The 22,847-nt window shown below is 31.9% G+C and overlaps 1 protein-coding gene across 5 annotated transcripts in view; it reads left to right on the top strand.

The window, feature by feature from the left end:
- LOC108694661 (probable Ras GTPase-activating protein) overlaps positions 1-22,847 on the top strand; it is a 161,305-nt gene that overhangs the window by 127,528 nt on the left and 10,930 nt on the right. For all 5 annotated transcript variants that reach the window (XM_018204310.1, XM_018204292.1, XM_018204302.1 and 2 more), the window contains one exon: positions 8,564-8,658. In XM_018204310.1, coding sequence (XP_018059799.1) covers positions 8,564-8,658 — 95 coding nt within the window. The remainder of the gene's footprint in view (positions 1-8,563; positions 8,659-22,847) is intronic.

The following is a 22,847-nucleotide window of genomic DNA, read 5'->3' as shown; positions in this document are numbered from 1 at the left end:
ATATATAATATATATATATAGTTTTTTTGATTGCTGAACACGATGTAATAATTCATTTAACTCTACGATATATTGCTTAAGAAATATAGTCCTATTAGTGTGAAAAAATAACCAAAATTCGAATTCAAAGTCGATTTTAGTATGATTCCAAGCATTCAAATGAGTCATACTCCTCTCAAATTGTAGTCTATTCATTCAGAACAAGATCCAGTTGAATTTTCCCGAGATCTCTTACAGGGCTTTTAAAAGTTACATTTAACTGAATTATAAAATGTTTTTAAGGATAGAAAAATTTTTTTTACAAATTCTAAAGTATATCACTTTGTGTTTTGATCTATATATCTCAAATCAAATTCCAGTTGTGAAATTTTTCCGGGACCTCCTATAGGACCTTTAAAAGTTGCATTTAACTGGATATATTATAAAATATTTTTGAGAACAGAAAAAAATTTTTTACAAGTTCTAAGGTATATCGCTTTGTGGTTTTAACATTCTCAAATGAAACCGTTATTACCTTAATTAACTTTTATACGTTAAATAATTGAAACTATCATGAAATATGTGAAAGGATTAATGCAATATTATAATGTTTTTATAATCATATCTTTTATGAGAATCAATTATGAATGCCGATCTTAGATTTACATTAAATTAAATATGTAAACGTATCATAATATTCGCAAATTCAATTTCCAAAATCTACACTTCAAATTTATATTAAATGTATAAAAATTTAATAAATTTTGAATTTGATATAAATTTTGGAAATCTGTGTTTTACGATATGTTTATATATTTAAATTGAAAGTAATATCAATAATCTAGGATTACATTCTTTATTTTTTTTTTCACATATCTGCCTTGATTTCTATAAGCTTTTTTTAACTTATTTATTAAAATTCTATAAATCCTATCTTATATAATCTATCTATATGTCACAGTTAAAGTATTGACTTTAATAAATTTATACATTTATTATATATATTTACATAATAATGTAATTATAAGATATAAGAAAGATATAAATACAAAACTGCGTTGTTCACTGAATATTGAAGACTTAAGGCTCACAACTCATGATTAACTCTTAATTCAGATTTAACTTTTTTCTTATCTCTCTTTCTAATTCTAGATGAGAAATAAATTGAACCTTGAATTAAGAGTTACAACCATATTTTTATCTGCCCGACGGCAATAACGATGACGATATATCTTACCTGGACACTTAATTCTTCAGCAAATACTTGGACACTTAGTTCCTCGATGGCGAATATACAAACAACACTTAGACATTTAATTTTTCGAATACCTAACATAGTTCCTCGATGATGATCTTGATGTTTTATCTTGCATAATTTGCGCTGTGCGCGTCACAGCCGTGCTATCATGTGCAACGTTGCCAATAGTGCCAACGCTGGTCTGCTGGTTAGATAGAATATAAAATCAAAAGCTATTATCGAAAAAACGAATCATATACATTTCTCCTCTGATCGACGACGTTAATAATAGCAAACGTATCTTAAAAATCAAAGATTTAGATTTTGCATCGCAATATCTCCGCTCGTGTCCCGTAGGGCACACGTAGAGAAAAAAGAAAACTTTCATTATACATTCAGAGTGGATGCATCGATTGAGCACACTTAGAACTTGATCGGTTCAGCCTTTATTGAGATCCAATCTATTTCGATCCCTCATAACTTGTCGGTGCTCGCGTAAAGGAGACACAGTAGTGTCGTTGTGCTTGGCTTAGCGCCGAGACATTACCATCCAATCTCCAAATATACTTCAGAGATAATCCAGAGTTAAGCCATACCAATATTTTTTAGATTGCGTAATTATTTTAATGATCCAAACAAAATTATTTTCAGATTCTGTATCTATATCTACAGCTAAATTTTTAGATACTTTAACAACTATTCTTTCCGTGTACTATTAATATTAATACGCTAGTAATTACAGTTTCGTAAGATTTCTCTGGTAATGTGTGTTCATATTGAATCTAATTTAATTATCATCATTTTTTGACATTTTTTTTTTGGAGTCGTATTTTTTCGTCTGAGACAAATGTTCGGCGAACTTAAGGACAGCAATAGTGAGAAGAAGCTCGTAAATTCACGATTGCTTCCTCACATGATCGACCAACGAGTTCAGCATCTTATCTATGGGCGCACATCTAATGACTGGTGGACGGACTGCGTTGGTGTATAGACGCGATATGCACACACGAATGATCATTTCATACAACGGCCAGTCGAGTGACAATAATGTCATAAAGCCAGCACGATGTATCGCGATGCATCCGCAAACATCATTCATTGAAATCGCAACGTGCGACTACGTCGCTAGGATGAATTTCGAAGAGGACATGCAAACAAAGATAAGATATTTTTTATTCTAAAAGAGAGGTATTTGGAAAGATATTAAAATATTACATGTAAAAAATAAGACACGAATCTAATAAAAAATTCTAATAAAAAATCTAATAAAAAAAAACATGAAATTAGATAAAAATTATATTAAAGAACTATTTTGCTGCTTCCTTCATTTACTTTTCGTTTTTATAAAATATTAAAATTTTATAAAATATTTTATATGTTTCTGCAAGGATTATTCTATTTAATAATTAAAATTAATCGCAAAAAATTGTCGGACGTTCTTATGAAAAGAAAATATTTTTCGTGGAAATCTGGACACATTCATCTCACCCTCCGGTCCAAATTACGTCTGTTATCTGCATATGACGTTTGCGATAAACTCTCGCGTGTTACAACGATGAATGTCAATTCGAAACGCGTTCTCGTTGTCGCATTGCCACGAACGAATCATTCGATTACTGAGAGAATTGCTTTATTTGATATAGGTTTCCAACCGAAAAACCAATCAACAAAAGCGGTTTATTTACAATTACGCCATGGTGTAGAATTCAGAGGATTTCCGATTTTACGAGTATTATAATCACGCCAACTTCCGAATAATCTCTGTTTTACTTACAATTATGTTAAACGACGTAAGATATATTTTTTTATTGGAGATTTTTTAAATAAAATTTATTGAACTAGATTACATTTAGTAAATTTATTTATATCAGCACATATTATTTATATTATATTAATAACATATTGTTATATAATTTTATTGAAAAATTAGAAATTGAGTAAAAATAAAAAAATTTTAATACAGTGTTACAAGAAAATGACTCATAGATTGAATACAGGAACTGTAAAATAAAACAAAGCGAGGTAATTTGGAGAGATGAAAAGAAATTTTCAGATTTTATATAATAAAAGATCACATAGCATACCGAATTAAATATACAAAACATACACTATTGCATCAATAGAGTATGTTTTGTATGTTTGATTGAATATGCAAGCTCAATCTTTCATTATAATTTGAAAATTTCTATTAATCTATCCAAATTATTCTGCTTTTCCCCTGTATAAAGTTCTTAATTTGCACGTTTATGGAAAATTATGAAATAAAAGTAGTTTTAAAAACATGTCTAACAGATTTATTCTTAAAACGTAACGTATGTATGATTTGCACCCAAGACAAACTGTATTACGAGTACAAATTTCTAAATCGATCTAGGAACATTTGTTCCGCGCTCGTCGATTTCGCAACAAGTTATTTGTCGCGAAACGAGATCCCAAATGGTGCGCATTTCGCTCATAACAATTACGTCGACCTCGTCTACATGATTTATCTGACCCTCGCGATAAGCACTACGTCATATCAATTCATAAATATCCGCGAGTCGGCTTGGCGACTGCTATTGTTACAGTTCCGTATACATCTCGTTAATGACCAGTCGTGCGATGAAAAATCGCAGTCGCCCCTTTTAGTCGTCGATAGCGGACTAATGAGTCTCCCCGTGCGTAAGGTATAATAGATGAAATAAGAAACGTACGAATAAACGGGGTGAGATCGCATAACTCCTTTCTAGGCGTGTCTGTGCCAGATGTGCGTAATTGACGAGTTCTGTAATTATTCGTCCAATATATTTCAATTATTAATGTACTTTGAAATAATGCAATTAAAAATTTGGTAGCATTTATTTTAAAATTACAATTAAAAATATTTGTTTCTCCAATTAAATTTTTACTTTTCTAACATAATATTGAGAGACTAATTATTAAATAATTTATTTATTTACGTGTCTATATTTTGAGAAAACAGTGATACCACTTTTAATTTTGAATTATATTTTTCATCAGCCTGGGATTTTATTGTGTGCTGAATAATAGTAAAATACAATAATATAAATCAAGTTTAATTATTTTATAATATTCTTGAGGCTTCCACCGGTGCTTTCTATATAAAGATTGTGCATTTCGCGGGTTTTCTCCGTGTCCAGATCCATTCTTGGAACGTTTCGTGAACCTTGCAGTCCATCTCATCAGGATGAGGAGCAGCCTGATACTGAGCTGTTCCTCCAGGCCATTCCTTTTATATTACGCTTGGTGGTGGTAGGGGGGAGGGGGGAGGGGGGGAGAGGGAGAGGTGGTGGAATTGATCGGTCTTCAATAAAAAAAAATTATTTTATGCCTCTAATACAGGCAGTATATTATAAATAATTAATGTCAGCTATTAACTCTATTGAAAGTCGATAAGTAAGTATCATTCTGATTACAATAATTAAGTCTTTACCACAATGATTGGCAAGGTCAGTCTTCTCCAATCTGGAAGATTGGAACGCAGAAACGCTTCTTTTCTACAAGTCATATTACGCCGTTTTGTGACATTGCCGCATACGCCCTCATTGTCACTGAAACGGCTCAGCTTATGAAAAATAGTTGCACGATTTCGACTTCTTGATAAGGAATTCGACTGACTAGGTTCCAGAACATGCTCGAAAAATGTGTCTAAGATCGATCTACTTCGAGGTTGATCGCGATCACTCACTTTCACTCGCACAATCGATTCGCTCGTTGCTCGATCATTAATAACCGTTGACTTATGCTGCGATTGTTAGCGCTAAATCACGAAAGGCGAAAGGATTGCCGAGGTGAAGAGTAAATTCACTCCTGCCATTACGCTCGATTTCGTTCCGTCGTCGCCGCATTTCGATTTCGATTCGAGTTCTCTTTGTGTCGTCTCCTCCTCAGGCTACTCGAGGCGCACACAAAGGATGCGTTTCTCCCCATGTTGCACCAGGTCGATGCAACCGGTGCAGCTGCAAGGCCACGAGGAAAAAAGGGCGAAATCACCAAAGAAAGAGGGAGAGATTGCTTCATCGTGAGCTTAATTAACATTCACTGGCGACTGGAGCAGAATAATTTTGCGATTGTGATATATTTTTAATTATATTTTCAATAATTCGATTTGGTTTAATTTTAATGAAATTAACTTTAATAAATATTTTATTATTATACTTTATTCAACGAAATTTTATTTTGTTTTTATAATACTTTAATAAAAGTTAGCTACACAAAATGTAGAATTTTATCTGTGTAATGATTATTTTGCCGTATGAACTAATACCTGTAGTATAATAACGTCAAATGTTGATTTATTCGTGTCCTTGAAATATTATTAAAGTCGCTCTAAACTATCGTGAGTTTCCGCGGCATTTTCTTTGTGCCGATGAGCCGTATAAACCAGAAATTAATTAGCAGGTAGCATGCCAGAGCAGAGAACCTTGTACGATGATCGTAAAAAGTTGATTCTGGATTCGCCTCGCACGACTAGCGATATGTCGGCCGTCTTTCTCCAATATTTCGCGATAAAGACGCAATCTGTCTATTAATAAAGATAACACGACCTACATATTTTAAAGTAGTATTGCATTTAATGCGATGAGTTATATATGGTATCAGTATGACAATAATATATAATGGAGAAAATATATAATTGTAGAACTGTTATATTATGCAAATAATAAGTAACTAGATATGATATTGAAAAGAATAAACAGGAACAACTACTATATAAAGTTTCCAAAATTCTCGCTCAAATATTTGAAAATTTCACGATTTTATTATTGTGAGAATACCACAATGTTTTCGATTCAACTCTTATAATTTTACGTGTGGTTCAATGCAAAATAATTTATTTGTGAAATAATTTGTTCGAAAGATATATAACACATGAGTTTTCCTTTAAGTAATTTCCGTGTGTTTGAGACAAGACTCATAAGCACGCGATACATGTACGCGTGACATCTTTACTCGGCTTTTACGCCAGTTTTTATGCCTTAACCGGAATTGCTCTAATTGGCCAGGCATTTATTTCCGAACATCTTTATCTTCTAAGTTGCATCGTAACAAGAGCAATACATTCGCATTAAAGTTTTACAGCTAGGCTCCATATGTAATGTATATGATGGAAGGAATCATGTGTGCGCAAAATTTTTATCGTCATAACCCGCACAAACGCGTAGTACATAATCAGTTATGGCATATTCAATCTTTATTCGCTTAGCGTCAAGTTTTACTTTAATAAAGTATTGTTAAAAAATTGTGTGACTGTTAAGTTTATTCGAAAAAAATTTCGGGCATCTCAAAAACGAAAAAATTCGTTTTTTATTCTTATCTTAAAAAGAATGTTTTTTTTGGAAATCTGATAAAAAATCATACAATAAAACATGATTTAATCACATGCAAGATATTTTAATCTGTGTTTTCCTATTAAATATATAAATATTATGTTTACATATTTTGACAATGGAAACTAGAAACCAGATCTGGTTTCACTTTACACGATTCTTCAAGATATTCTATTTCTGTTATCAGTGACATATAAACACACATACGTTATATACGAGCCACTATCACAATTTCCGATCAAAAAACATTTACATATTTAAAATGTGTCCATTTTATTTTTAATTATGATTTTTAATTATTGAATATGCGCATCATTTTAATTTGGATTGTAATGTTTATCTTGTAATTATGTAATTGTATACACAGGTAGATATATGTATATTCGAGTGTATGTTGCCGTGTGTTTTTGTACGCGTACACGTATTATACAATCGCTGATGTTTTCGCTTATCCAACGTAATTGTGTAAAAAGAATGTACACAGAGTATCATTTAACATAAAACTGATTGATTAAATAATTTCAACTATAATAGTTCCAAATCGATTTAATATTAACTTTTTGATAATATCTCTAAAATTATTTATTTGTAATAAAATTTATTAGCATTTAAGTGAGCAATTTGTTTAATTCTTCTCCATATTCAATTATCTGGAGATAAAAATGCTGTCTCTCGGTCTCATTTCCTTATAATAATTTCCTTATAATAAAATAGACGCTTTGTCGATTCACGTATGACAAATGGATTAAAAAGGCTAATTTTAAATAAGATTTTAATTTTAAAATCTTTAAAAAAAGAATATTTTTAATTAAGATTAAGAACACGAATGTGAGAAACACTTTGTACATAGCTTTGTACATAGAACCCTTTACATAGAAACGCGAGTAATCTGAAACTCTTGTGCGAGGTAACCGTTTAAACCACTGACCGTAAACAGAGAAGCTCGGGAGAAAGGCTTAGAAGGTATCCCAGGTTCTTGTAAGGGCGTTAATTACGGGGCTGCTTTCTTCTCCCTCAACCGATTTCTGTTATCCGAGAGCAACCCCTTTCTGGAGCAAAAGACTAAACGCGAACACCGTGAACGTCAAGGTTCAAGTATGCGACCATTTATTTATAATACACTTAGTGTACTGAAGTGGTTAATACAAGCAAAATACCAGATTTTTAATAACTAATATTTTTCTTCTTAGAAGAACTCTACTGTTTTTTAATCCATTAAGAATGAATATTTTTAGGTAAGCCCAGGCAAGCTGAGCTCTAATCTAACACATTTCTCCTAATTTACAATGATATAGTAAAGCAGTTTTAAGTATAATTGAAGGATAATTTATTTAATAATGATTTAAATCATTTTTTAAAGAATTTAAGAATATTCACTTCATGTCTAACAAAAATTAATCTAAAATTTGATTTCATATTTCTAAAATAGTAAATCGAATTATTTTTACGTCCTTCTGCAATGTAAAATATATCAGGTACAATGTAGAAGATTAACTGCAAAGAGTTAATTTTGTAGAAATAGTAAATAAAGGAAAGGAAGGACTAACTATCTTAAATCAATGGCTCAGTGAAGCGGAAGTGAAAATATGTAATAAATGGAAGTCTAAAGAAAAGTGAATAGAAGCGAAAGATGATAAAATGTTTTGTTGATAATACCGATAGACTATCTTCTGTTACTCTAGATTTATTTAAGTGTTTTGAGGTTGATTTCTGATTTCAATTATTTGAGATTTTTATGTTCATCCAAAATTAACTGTAGTTTCGTGCAGTAAAGCGCTCTTGAGTCGATTGAACGAATATATCGCGTTACTAGCTCAACGACAGAGCCAGTGGGACTAATTATTGGCGCAGACTATGTAATCATCGCCGCAACGTGGTTTCAGCTTACTTCGATTGTGCGCGGCTGAATTACTACCGCGGGTATATATTGCGTATACGAAACATGACACGCCAATTACTATTATTGAGTTTAAGCGTCTAAGCACACGCTCACGCGAGTGGTTCGATTCTGTTTCAGACACATCGTATGAGAAGGCTTGTCGAAGGGGTAGCGCGCCCGCCACTCCCGTACTTGGCGCACGACCCCTGGATGTCACCCCAAACAGGATCGTTGTAAGTAAATTTTATTGCTTGCGCATAATTAGTTAAAAAAAGCGGATGCTTCATCCAATAATGTCATAATCTATTAGCGTTTTCTCTTGGGATACACTGAGTATAATCTCGCACTACCCCAGTTGCGTGTAAGTGCTGCATCAGTGCTGCAGTACAAAAGTGTACCATGGTGTACACTTCATGCTATCGTGTTTAATTCTGCTGCCGATTAACTTTCATTTTCAAATTATTAATGTCACACTGTCTCTCTGAGATCGTGTAGCAAAATCCTACTTCGTGCATAAAATTTGCACTACACTATAGCACTACGGAAACACGTTATAATGAATGAATTCGCTTACCACCAGCCAAGGAAACACGCTAGGCTTGTCGCGTTACATGCTCCAACATGCTCCAACATATTTCTGCCATAGTTCCCACTCATTCTAATGAGTATATTGGAGTGAATAGGAGCTATGATAGGAGCACATTGATCATGTTGAACATGCGACGCAAACAAACCTACTGTCTGAGTGTTGCACTGGTGGGCGATAGTGCAGCCAAGAGAAAACGCTATATGATTCTATTGACGCTATATGATTCAACACATGACACTCCATATCGATTGAAATTATCATTTCTTGTATACCTTATTTATAAAATTGAAATGTAGATAACAATTATACTTAAATTTTTAAACTTTATAACAAATAAAGAAAATCAAGATTAATGAGAGTACAGCGAAATAGAGAGAGTAATAAAAGTTTGTGATGTCAAAACTTTTATTATTTTATGAAAAGGATGATATCATCATTAATTCAAATTGATTGTGCGGTTGGCTCTCTTCAGTTACATATATTTGAAAGATTATGTTTATTTATAAATATTTATAAATATTTGTAACCGAGTAATAAACATATTACCATCGGAAAATGTTAATTTTCATTCCTTTCGATTTTTTTTTTTATTAATATTTTGTTTATTAACACATGTTTCGCGATACTTTACCTAGCATAGCTAACAAGTACGAATTCGCATCGTGCAATTTTTTGACGGTTCATAACTTCGCTTATAATAAAGATAATTTAATTTTCAGTTTGAGCATTTTTTTCAGTTTGAAAGAAGAAAGATAAGAAATAACTTCATTTCAGTTACATAACTGAAAATTATTATAGTAATCAAAGATTTGTTAAATTGAAATCCTGGAAAAAATATGTCGAAAAAATTACATTTCTTTTAGATGGTTTTTTTTAGTAAAGTGCTGAAAATTTGGGCTACCCACACAAAATTATAAATATCTGCATAAAATATTAAAACAATGTGTATATCTTAATAAAATAATATAAAACACACTATATTGTGCATCAAAAATGATGTAACAAAAAAAATTTATTTCTTGTACAATTTGTTCTTATGACGATTTTCGTCACAAGAACAAATTGTACAAGAAATGACAATGCAACGTTGCATTCTTCGTCTTTCTTTTTCTTCACCTCTCGTCTATTTTTTTTATCTGATAATTCACGCCGTTCACGGTTTTTGCTATTCCATGTGGCAATGAATGAAAACGAGAATAAGAACATGAATTATAATGTACATATATTGCAAGCGAGGTTTTAAAGGAAAATTTATAAAAAAGAAAGTTGAGGAGATATTATTCAAGTTGGCAATGAAATCTCTCTCTCTCTCTCTCTCTCTCTCTCTCTCTCTCTCTCTTTCTCTCTTAAAAACGGCATTTTCACCAAACGAAAAGAAAATAAGATGAAGTTATTTTTCGAGGTTAAATTTGTATGCAAGTTTATACACAATGTAAATAAAACAATACATTAATTAAAAATATAAATTCTTTTTTTACAATATCAAGTATTTTCTAGCGATGTTTGCCAGATTTATCTGTCACATGTTGCCATTACATTTCACTCGATATTTTGTCATTTCAATATTAAATATCTTTTCAACCGACAAACCTTTTACTTTTTTGTAACTCTTATAATCTCATTTTTGAGGGGAACGTCTATGATAAGATTTGTGTGCACTTAATTAAAGAAGTCTGCGAACCTTATCTGTCATTAAGTTACATGTGAAAAGTTTCATTTTCAATATTTTTTTCTCTCTTATTTCATCGATAACCTTCGTAGAATTTTGGTACTTCAACTTCATTATATAAAAAAGTTAGACATTTCTATGATAACTTGATTTACTAAAGTACTACCTTAAATGATCACTTTTCTTTTTAACTTTTAAAAAGTCACTTTTTTAATTATCAGAATTTAAAACTTCAAAATGCATTTCGAAAAAGGAGGATAGTACTTTAAGATGTATAGAGGATATTAAAGATTTTTATGGGAAATACAGTAGTAGTCTTAACTTTTTTTTTACAACAAGTGATACCTGGCCATAAATATAGAATTTGTTTTAGGATTAGTTCTATATAATATATAAAAAAAATGCTGATCCGAATTCGCATCTGAATGCCAACAAGTGTTAATATTATATCAATCAGATTATGAATTGAAGAAGATTCTGTGCCCTCGAAATATATTACACATGTTTCGAATATCATTGGACATTAAATATCTTTTCAAAGATATGTATTTTGCTGTCAAAATCAAATATATTTAACAAAGGATCTGTCATATTTGTACAGAACCCATTCAATGTTGTTAAACACAAAAAGAGACACGTATTTTTTTGTAACTAATTTGAGATTTAAGAGATATGAAACAAATCCTCAAAACTTAACGATGATAGATATTTTTAAAAAAATTAAATTTTTGAAAAATTATACTATTGTAAAGTAGATAAAAGTTATAAAAGTTTTGTCTAAAACATAACGACGATAAACGGCTACAATCGCCAAATGTTCGACCAAAAGTCATTCATTAAAACATTTTTTTGATTATAAGAATTATAATACAATTGTGCCATAACCGTACGATAGTTATGACTGTTAAGATATATCCATCTTACGGTTATCATAACCAAATGTATTGATATGGACGAAAATTATCATTATTTCTGGCAAGCGTAGCGTTTTTTTCCGTGTCACACATCTCACTTTCGTTTGTAATTAATTAGAATTAAATATAAATATTAATTTTAAAGAGTTGTTTTGTTAAATCTCAAAAAGGGCGGATATAAAAAAATACGGACCTCTACATTTTTGTGTTTAATAACATATTTCAGAAAAATCGAATTGGTTTTGTTCTAACAGAGCTTTTATAAATGTTTAAAGAAGAGAAAAGCATGAGTTATCAAAAAGGTGTTTACTTGAAATCGAATTCGATTACGTAACTTTTATCTCTGTTTCATTTGTTACACAGTTTAACATACAATATCCTCTTGTTAAATTAAAATGGACCATTTTGTATGTATCATGGATTGGCTGCTCATGAATGAGAATTGATTCTCCAGGATGAAAGAGCCGGGATGAAGAGCTTTCCTCAGATAGCCGAGAACGTATATAGTTTACATCGGATCGTCGGCTAACTTAATGCCCGGCGCGTTGAATATTCACGAGATCCCGCCGAAATGCCCATGTCTCTGGATTCGCACACACGATACGTTGTAATTAGTTCGTTATACCGTCCCGGTATTCCATATATAGACTGCCTCGTCGCGACGACGACGACATGGTGGTGGGTTCAGCGATCTCATTTTCCATGAGCGCCTGACGTTAACCGATTCACGGCTATATTTAACATCGCCTTCACCGCGCGAGAGGGAGTCGCTTTCGTCTGACAATTTCACGTTAATTTAATTTAATCGAACGGGGGGATGGGGCCATATTCGTCGTCATAGTGATTATCTATCTGTCTCTCACTGTCGATATTATCGAGCTGACAATCGATATAATGATGGAGTGATTCGCGCCTGATGCAACGAATAGGATTTTCTCCAGCGCGAAACGTCCACGTGATATCTCAAATTTTGTCATTACTACATCCAGAGAAAAGGTTGCTTCGATTTAAAGAAATATTTCTTTGCTATACGGTTAAAGAAAAAATTTATTTGATTTAAAAAAATAAATCAATGAAACTTTTTTACAAATTAAAGAAATTTTTTTTTTAACTGTATAACAAAGAAACATTTCTTTAAATCGAAACACCTTTTCTCTGAATGTATTCATATTATCCATTCGGATCATTATTGGGAGCAGAAGTGACTTCGCACGAAACATTTCTGATGCGCCAACCGTACGCTCACCGCATATTTAGCGCTAAATTTAGCGTTCTAATTCCTACTTTATTAACGTGAAAGTAGCAGTCGTTTAAATGTAATAATTAAATTACATAAAACATCTTAATTCTTATTTGTTTAACGTAAATGTAATCTAAAATCAATGTTAAAGTATAAAGGTACTATATACATTCAGAGAAAGGTTTCTTCGATTTAAAGAAATATTTCTTTGCTATACGGTTAAAAAAAAATTTCTTTGATTTGAATATAATTTCTTTAAATCAAATAAATAATTTTTTATTTCTTTAAATCGAAAAAAACCTTTCTCTGGATGTAATTTGCAAGTAAAACGTAGTTTGTAAACGCAGATGCAGAAGAAGATTTGCATTTGTTTTTTCATTACGTGCAGTTAGTTTTCATTTGTGTATTTTGCATGCGATAATCGTCATTCTACGATTAGCATTTGCGAACTACATTTTGCGATTTGTGAATTATGTAGAGGCATTAATGATGAAACGAGTGCATTTTAGAAACATTTTGAAAATATCTATCAGAATGCAATGGTTTCAAATCAAGTGTTACATCGTAAATCACTTAATAGGCTAATAATAATCACCTTACAAATTTTTATAGCGTCAAATTTACATCGAATTTACATTTGAATCGAGTGAATGTCGTGATCGTCAGATTTTACAGTTATAAGATATTTAACTTTTAATCTCCCCCGCGAATGCTGCACAACCGCGCATTGAATTTCTTTTTAATCCGAAAGGTCGCAGATTGCCATCGTGCGAGAATACTTTTCCGTCAGCAGCGTTTTAGCGAGTACATTAACTTCGCGGATTAGATCTCTGTTAATCACGCGCGGATTCTCTCGGACAGATTTATCGGCACTTCGGTGTTTCTTGCGGCAACCGATCGAACGGGACGAGAGTTTACTCTGCAATCACATTTCGAGATATGTTATCAGATCAACATCTTTCTTCGAAGAAATATTCCCATACCGATCGTCGAATCCCCGATAACGGAAGACGTATTGTCGTATCATTTTACATCGTATACCTATACATATAACTCACATCCAAACTATTACTACTTCTGTTTGAGGCTAGAAATCTCTATTTTGTTCTTCCTTTCACGTATGTTCTATTCACTGATCACGAAAACAGGATTTCAATCTTCCGATCACGTATTTTCGATTTTACGAATCTTCTAAATCGCCAACTGGCTAATATTTTCTTTTTCGAAAGCGAAATAACACGTTTTCATATTTTAAAAGCATCCTATTTTTTTCTTTAATCACGATAAGATTCTTCGAATTTTTCTTTCAAATGTAAAATTTTTTATATAGGGAAAGTTGCTTATATCGTACCCCTTAACATTTAAACAAAATTGTAACAAAAGTACTGAAGAGATCAGAATATTTCTGTATTTACATCAAACTTTGATTCATTGGCAATAAAACGTAACAATATTTTTACGGAAACATTGAATTATTATTTAAATTAAGATTAAAATTAAAGTATCATTAAATCGTACTTAACAATCATGAGATTTTATAGAGAAAGATCTAAATTTTTTTTAAATGTAACAAATAATATTTATGAATAATTTTCAGTAAATTATCTTAAAAAGACTCAATATAAATATGTTTTTTTTTTAAGGTGCTTCTACATAATTCGCAAATCGCAAAACGTAGTTTGCAAACGCAGACGCAGAATGAAGATTTGCGTTTATTTTTTCATTGCATACATAATAGTTCAACATCTTAACATTCAGATCGTAATGGCGCTTCGTATTTAAAGTAATATATCTAAACGATCTTATTAAAAATATTTATTTTCTATAAAATATTTTCAAGAATTATTCCATAAAATTTTCTTTATAATTATTCGAATTATTATTCATTATCATTCACATTATTACTAATATACTTTATATTTAATTCGAATGTAAAAACACGCAATGTAACATATCGATCCAGACTTTGCAGGTGTTCTCAATTCTCACGTGCTAGATTAAGTCGCAACTATCATTTTCCCGCCAAATCTTTTTATGAAGAAAATGTTACTTACAAGTAAAATATACGTGAACCGTGTTTTCTATGCTTAAACAAAATAATTTTATTATGTATTATGAGATAGTCTATCAAAAATTATAAATAAACTGTAAGTTTCATTTTATATTGATTCTATCAAAAATAGATCTAAATTATCTATAGGAAAGATAGGCATATTATTTAATCAATTAAGATTAAAAAATATTTCTTTTGGTACACTATTTTTACGATGACGGTTTACACATGCAGCGTTCGATCGGAAGGGGATCGTAAGCTTGTTGGTAAAGGGTTTTAAAGGAACAAAAGGACGAACGGACTGGTTTCGGGGCAAGTTCTTGACAACTACACTGCTGTTTCCGGTTAAGGAACGTCGCAGGCTACCGTTTACGAAACGAATTATTTATCAGTTGTCCCCTATACGTGGTTTAATAATCCGATTATCATTCTTTCTGATATCTGAATAAGAAAAACAAAAAGATGTCAAGAGTGATAAATTGTTTTGTGTATTTGAAATCTTTCTCCAACATTCGCAAGAAAACTGATAAAATATGTAGCTAGAGGATTAATTGAAGAAAATAAAAAATTTAATTAATATAGAATTTTAAATAAACTTTACAAGAATTTATGACTTTATCTTTGCCGACATTTATTTTAAATAATTCTTAGCTTTTCTTATATTATATTCAAACCTTCAGAACATAACAGAAATGAATAACTTTATACGCATTGCAAATCGCAGTACGCAGTGCAAAGGAAACAGTTGGGACATTCAATCGGTCGCTTATTTCGTAGGATATGTGAGACACGTTCCATGCGATAGAGTGGTGAGACCCATCGGCAGATTCAATCAGCGGACGCTGTATGTCGCAGCCTCCGATTTGAGAACCCCTCGAAGACGTTTTTGTCCTTACCGGTGTCGAGAACGGAGGAGAACGTTCGTAGAAGAGGGACCATGAAGGGAGTCGAGGGGTTTAGCCCGTTTTACCTTACTTGAATGTAGGGGCAGAGTTTTCGGTCGCGACACAAAAGGTGCGCGCCCCAAGGATCCCTTGACTTCGGCTACCCGGATGAGCTAACATCTGCGTCAGTCGACGATGAGATTTCGCCGCGAAATCGCGCGCAGCCTCCTCAAAATCTCGGCACATTCGCGTTTAAAAAACAGTTATCTAATCTCTCAAAGGATGGTGGATAAAAACGTTATAATTGTCATCGTTTCATGAAAAACATTTATTAATAGATTAATCTAAAAAATTATACTGGCCTATAAACTGAATAATCACGCAACAATTACGCATAATGTGATTGTATTTACTTTGTACTTGTTTAAAAAGGAATTTTATTTGAAGAATTGTTTGAAGTGTTTGTTGGCACACACATAAATCTGATGCATGTAACTGACTGTGTCACTGGTGTCAAAAAAATTGTAGGAACATGAAATCACTTTCATTTATTTAACCGCGATTTTGTGCAGAGTTACATAAAAAATTGTAATATAAATACCAAGGAATTTGAAAGACTTTCGTAAAAAAAGTATTACTGACTCTTCGTATAAATAACTTTTTGGTATAAACTTCAAAAATCATTAGAACAGAATTATCGCATTTTCGATAAATATTTATGTGACATTCATTATTACCATTAAAATGTTCTTGCAGTGAGCACGTGAAATTGTAATACGCTAATAAGAATTTAACTCGAAATCTGGAATAAATGATATTTGTGACACTTCTTCTCAAATTTTCCGAGAAATTCGCTTTATATTTCTCGATAACATGATCTACAAAATTTCTGCCATGTATTATAAAAACTTTCAGAGAAAATGATATATTATATATAATATGATTTACAAAAATAATAGTTAATACAAGAATTAATAATCAATAATAAAAAAGTGAAAATTAATAATTCTTTATTCAAATAAATGTTCTTTGAATTTTACATTACTGTTTTAAAGCAATTTAAAAGCAATTGTAATCATAACTTAGTAAATAAAAACATATAATTTCATGATTTAATAATCTAAATAATTATCGAAAAAAGTCTTTATAATGAAATAATATATGGTGGATCATATATGGTAAAACAATAGAGAATTAACATGTCTTCTACAATATATATATATTTTCAATATGTTTCAGTCTCTTAATTTAAAAAGGGAAAAGTTATATACGCGCTCGACAATCTGTTCATTCATAGCCTTCCTATGTGCATTCCATGACTTTGTTATGACACCATAACGAAAGAGACAAAATGCATTTACGTAATGCATCGATCGGTCATTATTCTTACCAATGCATGACACTGCTCGTCAGCTAAGTGAAATTTAATAACATCATGGAATGCTCGATCAAACACAGTGAGTCGCGGAAGTATTCAAATCGATCATTGCGTGCAAAAAGACGTCACTTGTAACCATTTAAAGGGCTTTTTGATTTAAATCACCGGGGTTGAGATCGGCCACCGAGTTCTGCAAAGACATTCCACAAAACAAGAAAAATGTAACGTCTCAGATACGTTAAAGATGTCGCTTCCAAAGCTTTAAGAATACCTGAGTACGGATCCAGAGAAACTTGGGTCGTACTGTTTATTCATTTGTCAGTTAACAGCTGCCCGAAGAATGTCTCCGAAATACGGAAGTACTATTGTGTGAAATGTGACTTATATCGAAATTGAAATTCTTTTTCTATCTCGTGCTCGCAAGAATAATGGTAAGTATTCGCTATCTAAAGATTCTACTAACAGCGAATCACTATAGAAGACCTACAAATGAAAAAGAATGTGAAATATTTCATAAATAAGAAAAAATCGGATACGTTCTCTAGAAATTTTTTACGTGTAAATGATTCATCCTACGGTTCCAATTGGAGGAGATTCTCGAAGAATTCAGTGAACAACCTATCGAGGAATTTTTAATTGAGGAATGTATTATAATGAAATTTTTGCACGCTGATCAGCTATAAAAGATACATTTTAGTTAAAATTTATCGAATGAACAGATTTTTTGAAGAAAATCCTGAAAAGAACACTTGAGGATTTCCACGGATTCTCTAATCAAAATTTGGGACATATAGTCGTGTGTGATTAAATTGCATCCTAACATTGGGCTAGTCTCACATATACATGCATATGCACATGGTGGTAATTCGACATCTTATTATGATAATACGCTTCGACATCTTTAAGTCGTCTTTAAATCATCGTTACCTGGTAACGGACAGCGCATACATTAGAAAAATTTTGCACGAGCAAGTAATGCACCTGATTTCGAATGAGATCTGAGAATTATATGATTCTCTTGCACGCTGCTTACGCAAAGATTTAAAATAGTTGAGTCTAAAATCTAAAAAAAAATAAGCTGTACAACGTTAACATGATATTGCGAGCAGTTATGCTTTATTAGCAAGAGTAAACATTTCTGTTCTGGAACAGCATTGCGGAAGATAATATTTAGACAATAATAAGCAATACATGTAAATTGAGTAAAAAGTATACAGATGTAGAATATTACGATAATCTACGATATAATCCAATAGATAATAAAAATTCAGTATAATATTATTTAATTTAACAAGCAATCTTCTGTAGGTATTAGGATTATCGATTATCAAATGACAAATTATGTGAAAAATGTTTCGATGAAATATTTTAACACCTAACATACTTTATCTGGCAAACACGCCGCTTCATTTCGCGATGTAAAAAAATGATGTAATAAAATTTAAATAAAAGTGCTCGTAAACACTTATTCGGTCTTTCTCGCGCACAATCAAATGTGCTCGAAATCACGCGAATGGTGAGAAGAAAAATGTGCGTCAAGCCAATGGAGGAGAATGAAGATGACAAGGTTGTCACCATGATCGTCAACTATTTTAGTACGAGGGTAAATATCAAGGCTATCGTGAAAAATCAAAATGTCCGTAAATATTCGCAGTCTGTTCAGAAAACAGAGAGTGCCGAATTCTTTCATTAACTTTCATAAACTTTATAATTCAACTACTCCTGTCGTTATGTCTTCTCTTTAAAATTTCTTGTTTTTTAATATGTCGTTTGCACAATTCTTTTCAGTTTTGGAAGCAATTTTGAAACATTTTCTTCAATCGTATGTAATTATTATTTATCAGCGAATTTTTTTATAAATTCTCAAACTTTTCTAATTTTCTTACTTACAATCAAATCGTTGCACAACACTCTAATAGACGAGTATAGTGATTATAATAATCTTATTTCTTTAAAAAAATCATAAAACAGTGTGAAAGATTACAATGGAGCACTTTTTCTACTTTTCCTTCTTTTACTTCTGACAAGTTCTTGGCAAAACTTTCTGGCTTTGAAATAACAATATTAAAAGTCTGTATGAGATAGAAACCCATAACAGGGAATGTCTTTATGATATCTTTATAATGAAAATAACAAGTCTTGTTGAAAAGTTTAGCCATGTTTTTTAAATTACATCTTACGGATTACGCTCGGCTGAGACAGTAAAATATTTTTAATATACTTTTTTTATTTTTAAATTTCTCTGAAAGTTTTTTGTATGCTATATTTAAAATAAAATGTAATAACTTGAAATAAGATTAGATACACATATACAGGGTGTCCCAAAAGTTTTTGCTAATCACTTTTGTATAAATAGAGACAAAACTCTAAGAATTTTTTCGAAATTTTCTATTAACTTTTTATGAGAAACATGGTATTAAAAAATTCTGAAAAAATTCTGAAAAAATTTATATATTTAAAAGAACTTTATGAGAAGAAAATAAATGATTTTTGTCTCTTTTCTATAAAGTTAATAGTATTTGAGTAAAAAATTATTCAAGAACAATTTGGCAATTTTTAGTAATTAATATTTTCTTAACTAATGCGAAAATTGCAAAATGTAGAGGACTTTTCGACTTAATTTAATCCGCTCTATCTACACAAAAAGCGATTGGCAAAAACTTTCGGGATCCTGTATATATTAAAAAAATTCAATTTTTTTTAAGGAGATTGGACTATTATTTTGGAATAAAATAAATTGTCATTACAGAGAGAGTCATTCCATCGTAAGACATAAACTTAAGCCAATGAACTAATCATAATATTGTTTTAGGTTTTCATAATCTTATGAAAATGAAAATAACAATAAACTTATCCATAACTTCGCAATAGAGCGAACCTTCATCACTTGAAACTAGGCATAATAAGAATAGAGATTTGAAACGTAAAGACTAGAAAAGGACAGATAATGGATGTAGCTTTCTCTTTCTGACAAGAAAAAAGAGGGGGGAGGGGTAAGGTGTGAAAAAAGAAAAGTAGAAAGACAGTTGAGTGTGCAAACAGAGAGAGAAAACTACAGCATCTGCTCTCTGTCCTTTTTTTGACCTGATCTTCACGTTAAAGTGCAAAGTAAAGGACACCATAGAACGTATAGTGATGGAAGAGGAATACGGACGTCAAGCTGTGAGATCTGAAGGACAGAAATATCTTTCTATTCTCTTCTAATCCTCTTTTGACACATGCGTAGAAAGAAGAAAAGTTACTAGAAAAGTTACTAGGACAGAAATATACAGAAATACGAGGGTAAGTCAATAAGTTCTTAGAAAATCTGTCAGAGGGCACTCGCAGTATCATGTCACATTACTTTTTGACAAGTAGCATCTCTCAGCTGATTACTGTCAAATTTTGAGCGGAATTCATCGCTTGGTTTCATTTCTATAGACGATTAAATTGAACAACCTTTGTATTTTTTGCAAAATGGAAAAAAACGAGTTTCATGCAGTAATCAAACATCTACATATGAAAGCTTTAACGCTGAAAGAAATCAAAGCCAAGTTGGATAATGTTCATAGCATCAGCGTTTGCTGTATACAATTGGGTGAATGAATTTAAACGTAGTCGCACATGTGATGCACCTCGTTCGGGTCGTCCAATTGAGGTTGCTACGCCAGAAATCATCGATAAAATCCACGATATTGTTTTGATTGATCGATGAGTGAAAGTGCGCGAGCTTGTTAAGGCCACAGGTATATCACATGGCACAGTGATTTCAATTTTGCAAGAACAATTGGATATGAAAAAACTATCGACAAGATGGGTGCCGCGTTTGCTCACTGTGGACTATAAGCGCGACCGTGTGATAATTTCAAAACAATATTTGGAGATGTTTCAACGTAATCCAAATGAATTTCTGCGTCGATTCATTGAGGACGAAACATGGATCCATTATTTCACCCGAGACGAAGGAACAGTCAAATAATGGATTTCACTGGGTGATCCAATTCCGAAGAAGACGAAGACCATAAAGTCGGCCGGAAAGGTGAAGGCCAAAGTTTTTTGGGATGCACGCGGTATAATTCACATCGATTATCTTCCGAAGCAAACGATCAATGACGATTACTACGCAGCTTTATTGGACCGTTTCAACAACATTTTAAAGAAAAAACTCATTTGACGAAAAAGAAAGTACTCTTCCAAGATAATGCACGGGTTCACACGTGCCTGACATCGATGGCCAAATTCAACGAATTCCACTACGAATAGCTTCCTCATCCAGCATATTCGCCAGCATTTAGCCCCCTGCGACTATTTCCTGTTTCCAAATCTGAAGAAATGATTCGGAGGAAAGAGATTCAGATAAAGAACAGCCGGCTCATCAGCCGAAACAGAGACTTGTTTTGAAGGACAAATCATATTATATTATTCGGACAGCTTGAAAAAGTTGAAGAATCGTTGGATCAAATATATCGAGCTGAAAGAAGTTGAGAAATAAAAATGAATCGATAAAAAAATGTGTTTTACTATGTTTTTCTAAAAACTTATTGACTCGTACATCTTCTGTCTCTCAGATGTTGCTCACATCTTCCACTCACTGCTTAGATAAGTTATTTCAGTTCCATTACTATAAGTTCTATGGAAGTTCGGTCTAGTCTTATTATGTAGTTGAAACTTACCTTATTGCGAGGTAATGGATAAGTTTATTGTTATTTTCTATTAGATTATGTAGACCAAAGCAATACCCTGATTGGCTCGTCGGTTTAAGTTTACGTCTTACGGTCACTGTTACATAATTTTGTGTGCGGCTCTCAAGACTGATTTTGTATTCTTTTCATATCTGTTTCTTTATGCTTATGAGATGGATTCTAGATTATAGGAAGTTAGCTTCGTATTTATCAGCTGTGCACTGCGGCGTTTCCAAGTTATTATTAATGTGATTCGAGGTAAAGGTGACAATAAAATTTTAAATCCATACGATAAAATCCGATTTTTCTTTTTTGTACACAATTGTTGATATTTTATCTGTTAAATTCTAGTTTTTCAAGATCCTAAGTTGGCTGAGTATATATTAAATTAGTGATGATTATCTACTTCGGAACGACTGGTTCCTACAAGGATATGCTTGTGATGCTATGCTGAAAATTTCAGAACAATAATATTTACAAGAAAACAATTTAATTACAAAAACGACCAAATAAATGAACACATAATGATGTTTGATGAATTGTTTAATATTAAAGTAACATACCAAATAGTCTATAGACGTTTCGACTCATAATCTTCTTCATTATAAATTAAATCAGCTTATTCTACTTAACATAAAATACTGTTGTCTATCGACATGAATTCCACGTCAACTATTCCAATGTAATTAAATCTGATGGTAATGGATACACCATGTCCATCTTAATAGAAATCTAAATCTTAAAATATCCAAAACAGTAATCCTCGTTTAACGATGAGAATCACGTTCAGTCCCAGTAATGTAAGTTTAAAATTAATTTAAATTAATATTAATGATATGAAGCAATTTTAACAAGATTTCCGACTGTCCTTATCTGATAATAACGGTCTGTATCGAGTCCCAAGGAGTTCATCTTTGGGACTCGATACAGATCGTTATTATCAGATAAGGACAGTTTGAAAATCTTGTTAAAATTAACGGTTCAGCCCTTATTGAGATCCAATAATCTCGATCTGGCGCAACTCGTCGTAAAGT

The sequence above is a fragment of the Atta colombica genome, unplaced genomic scaffold, assembly GCF_001594045.1.
Source record: "Atta colombica isolate Treedump-2 unplaced genomic scaffold, Acol1.0 scaffold1, whole genome shotgun sequence".
NCBI classification, from domain to species: Eukaryota; Metazoa; Arthropoda; class Insecta; order Hymenoptera; family Formicidae; genus Atta; species Atta colombica.
This window is presented reverse-complemented; position numbering and strand designations above follow the sequence as displayed.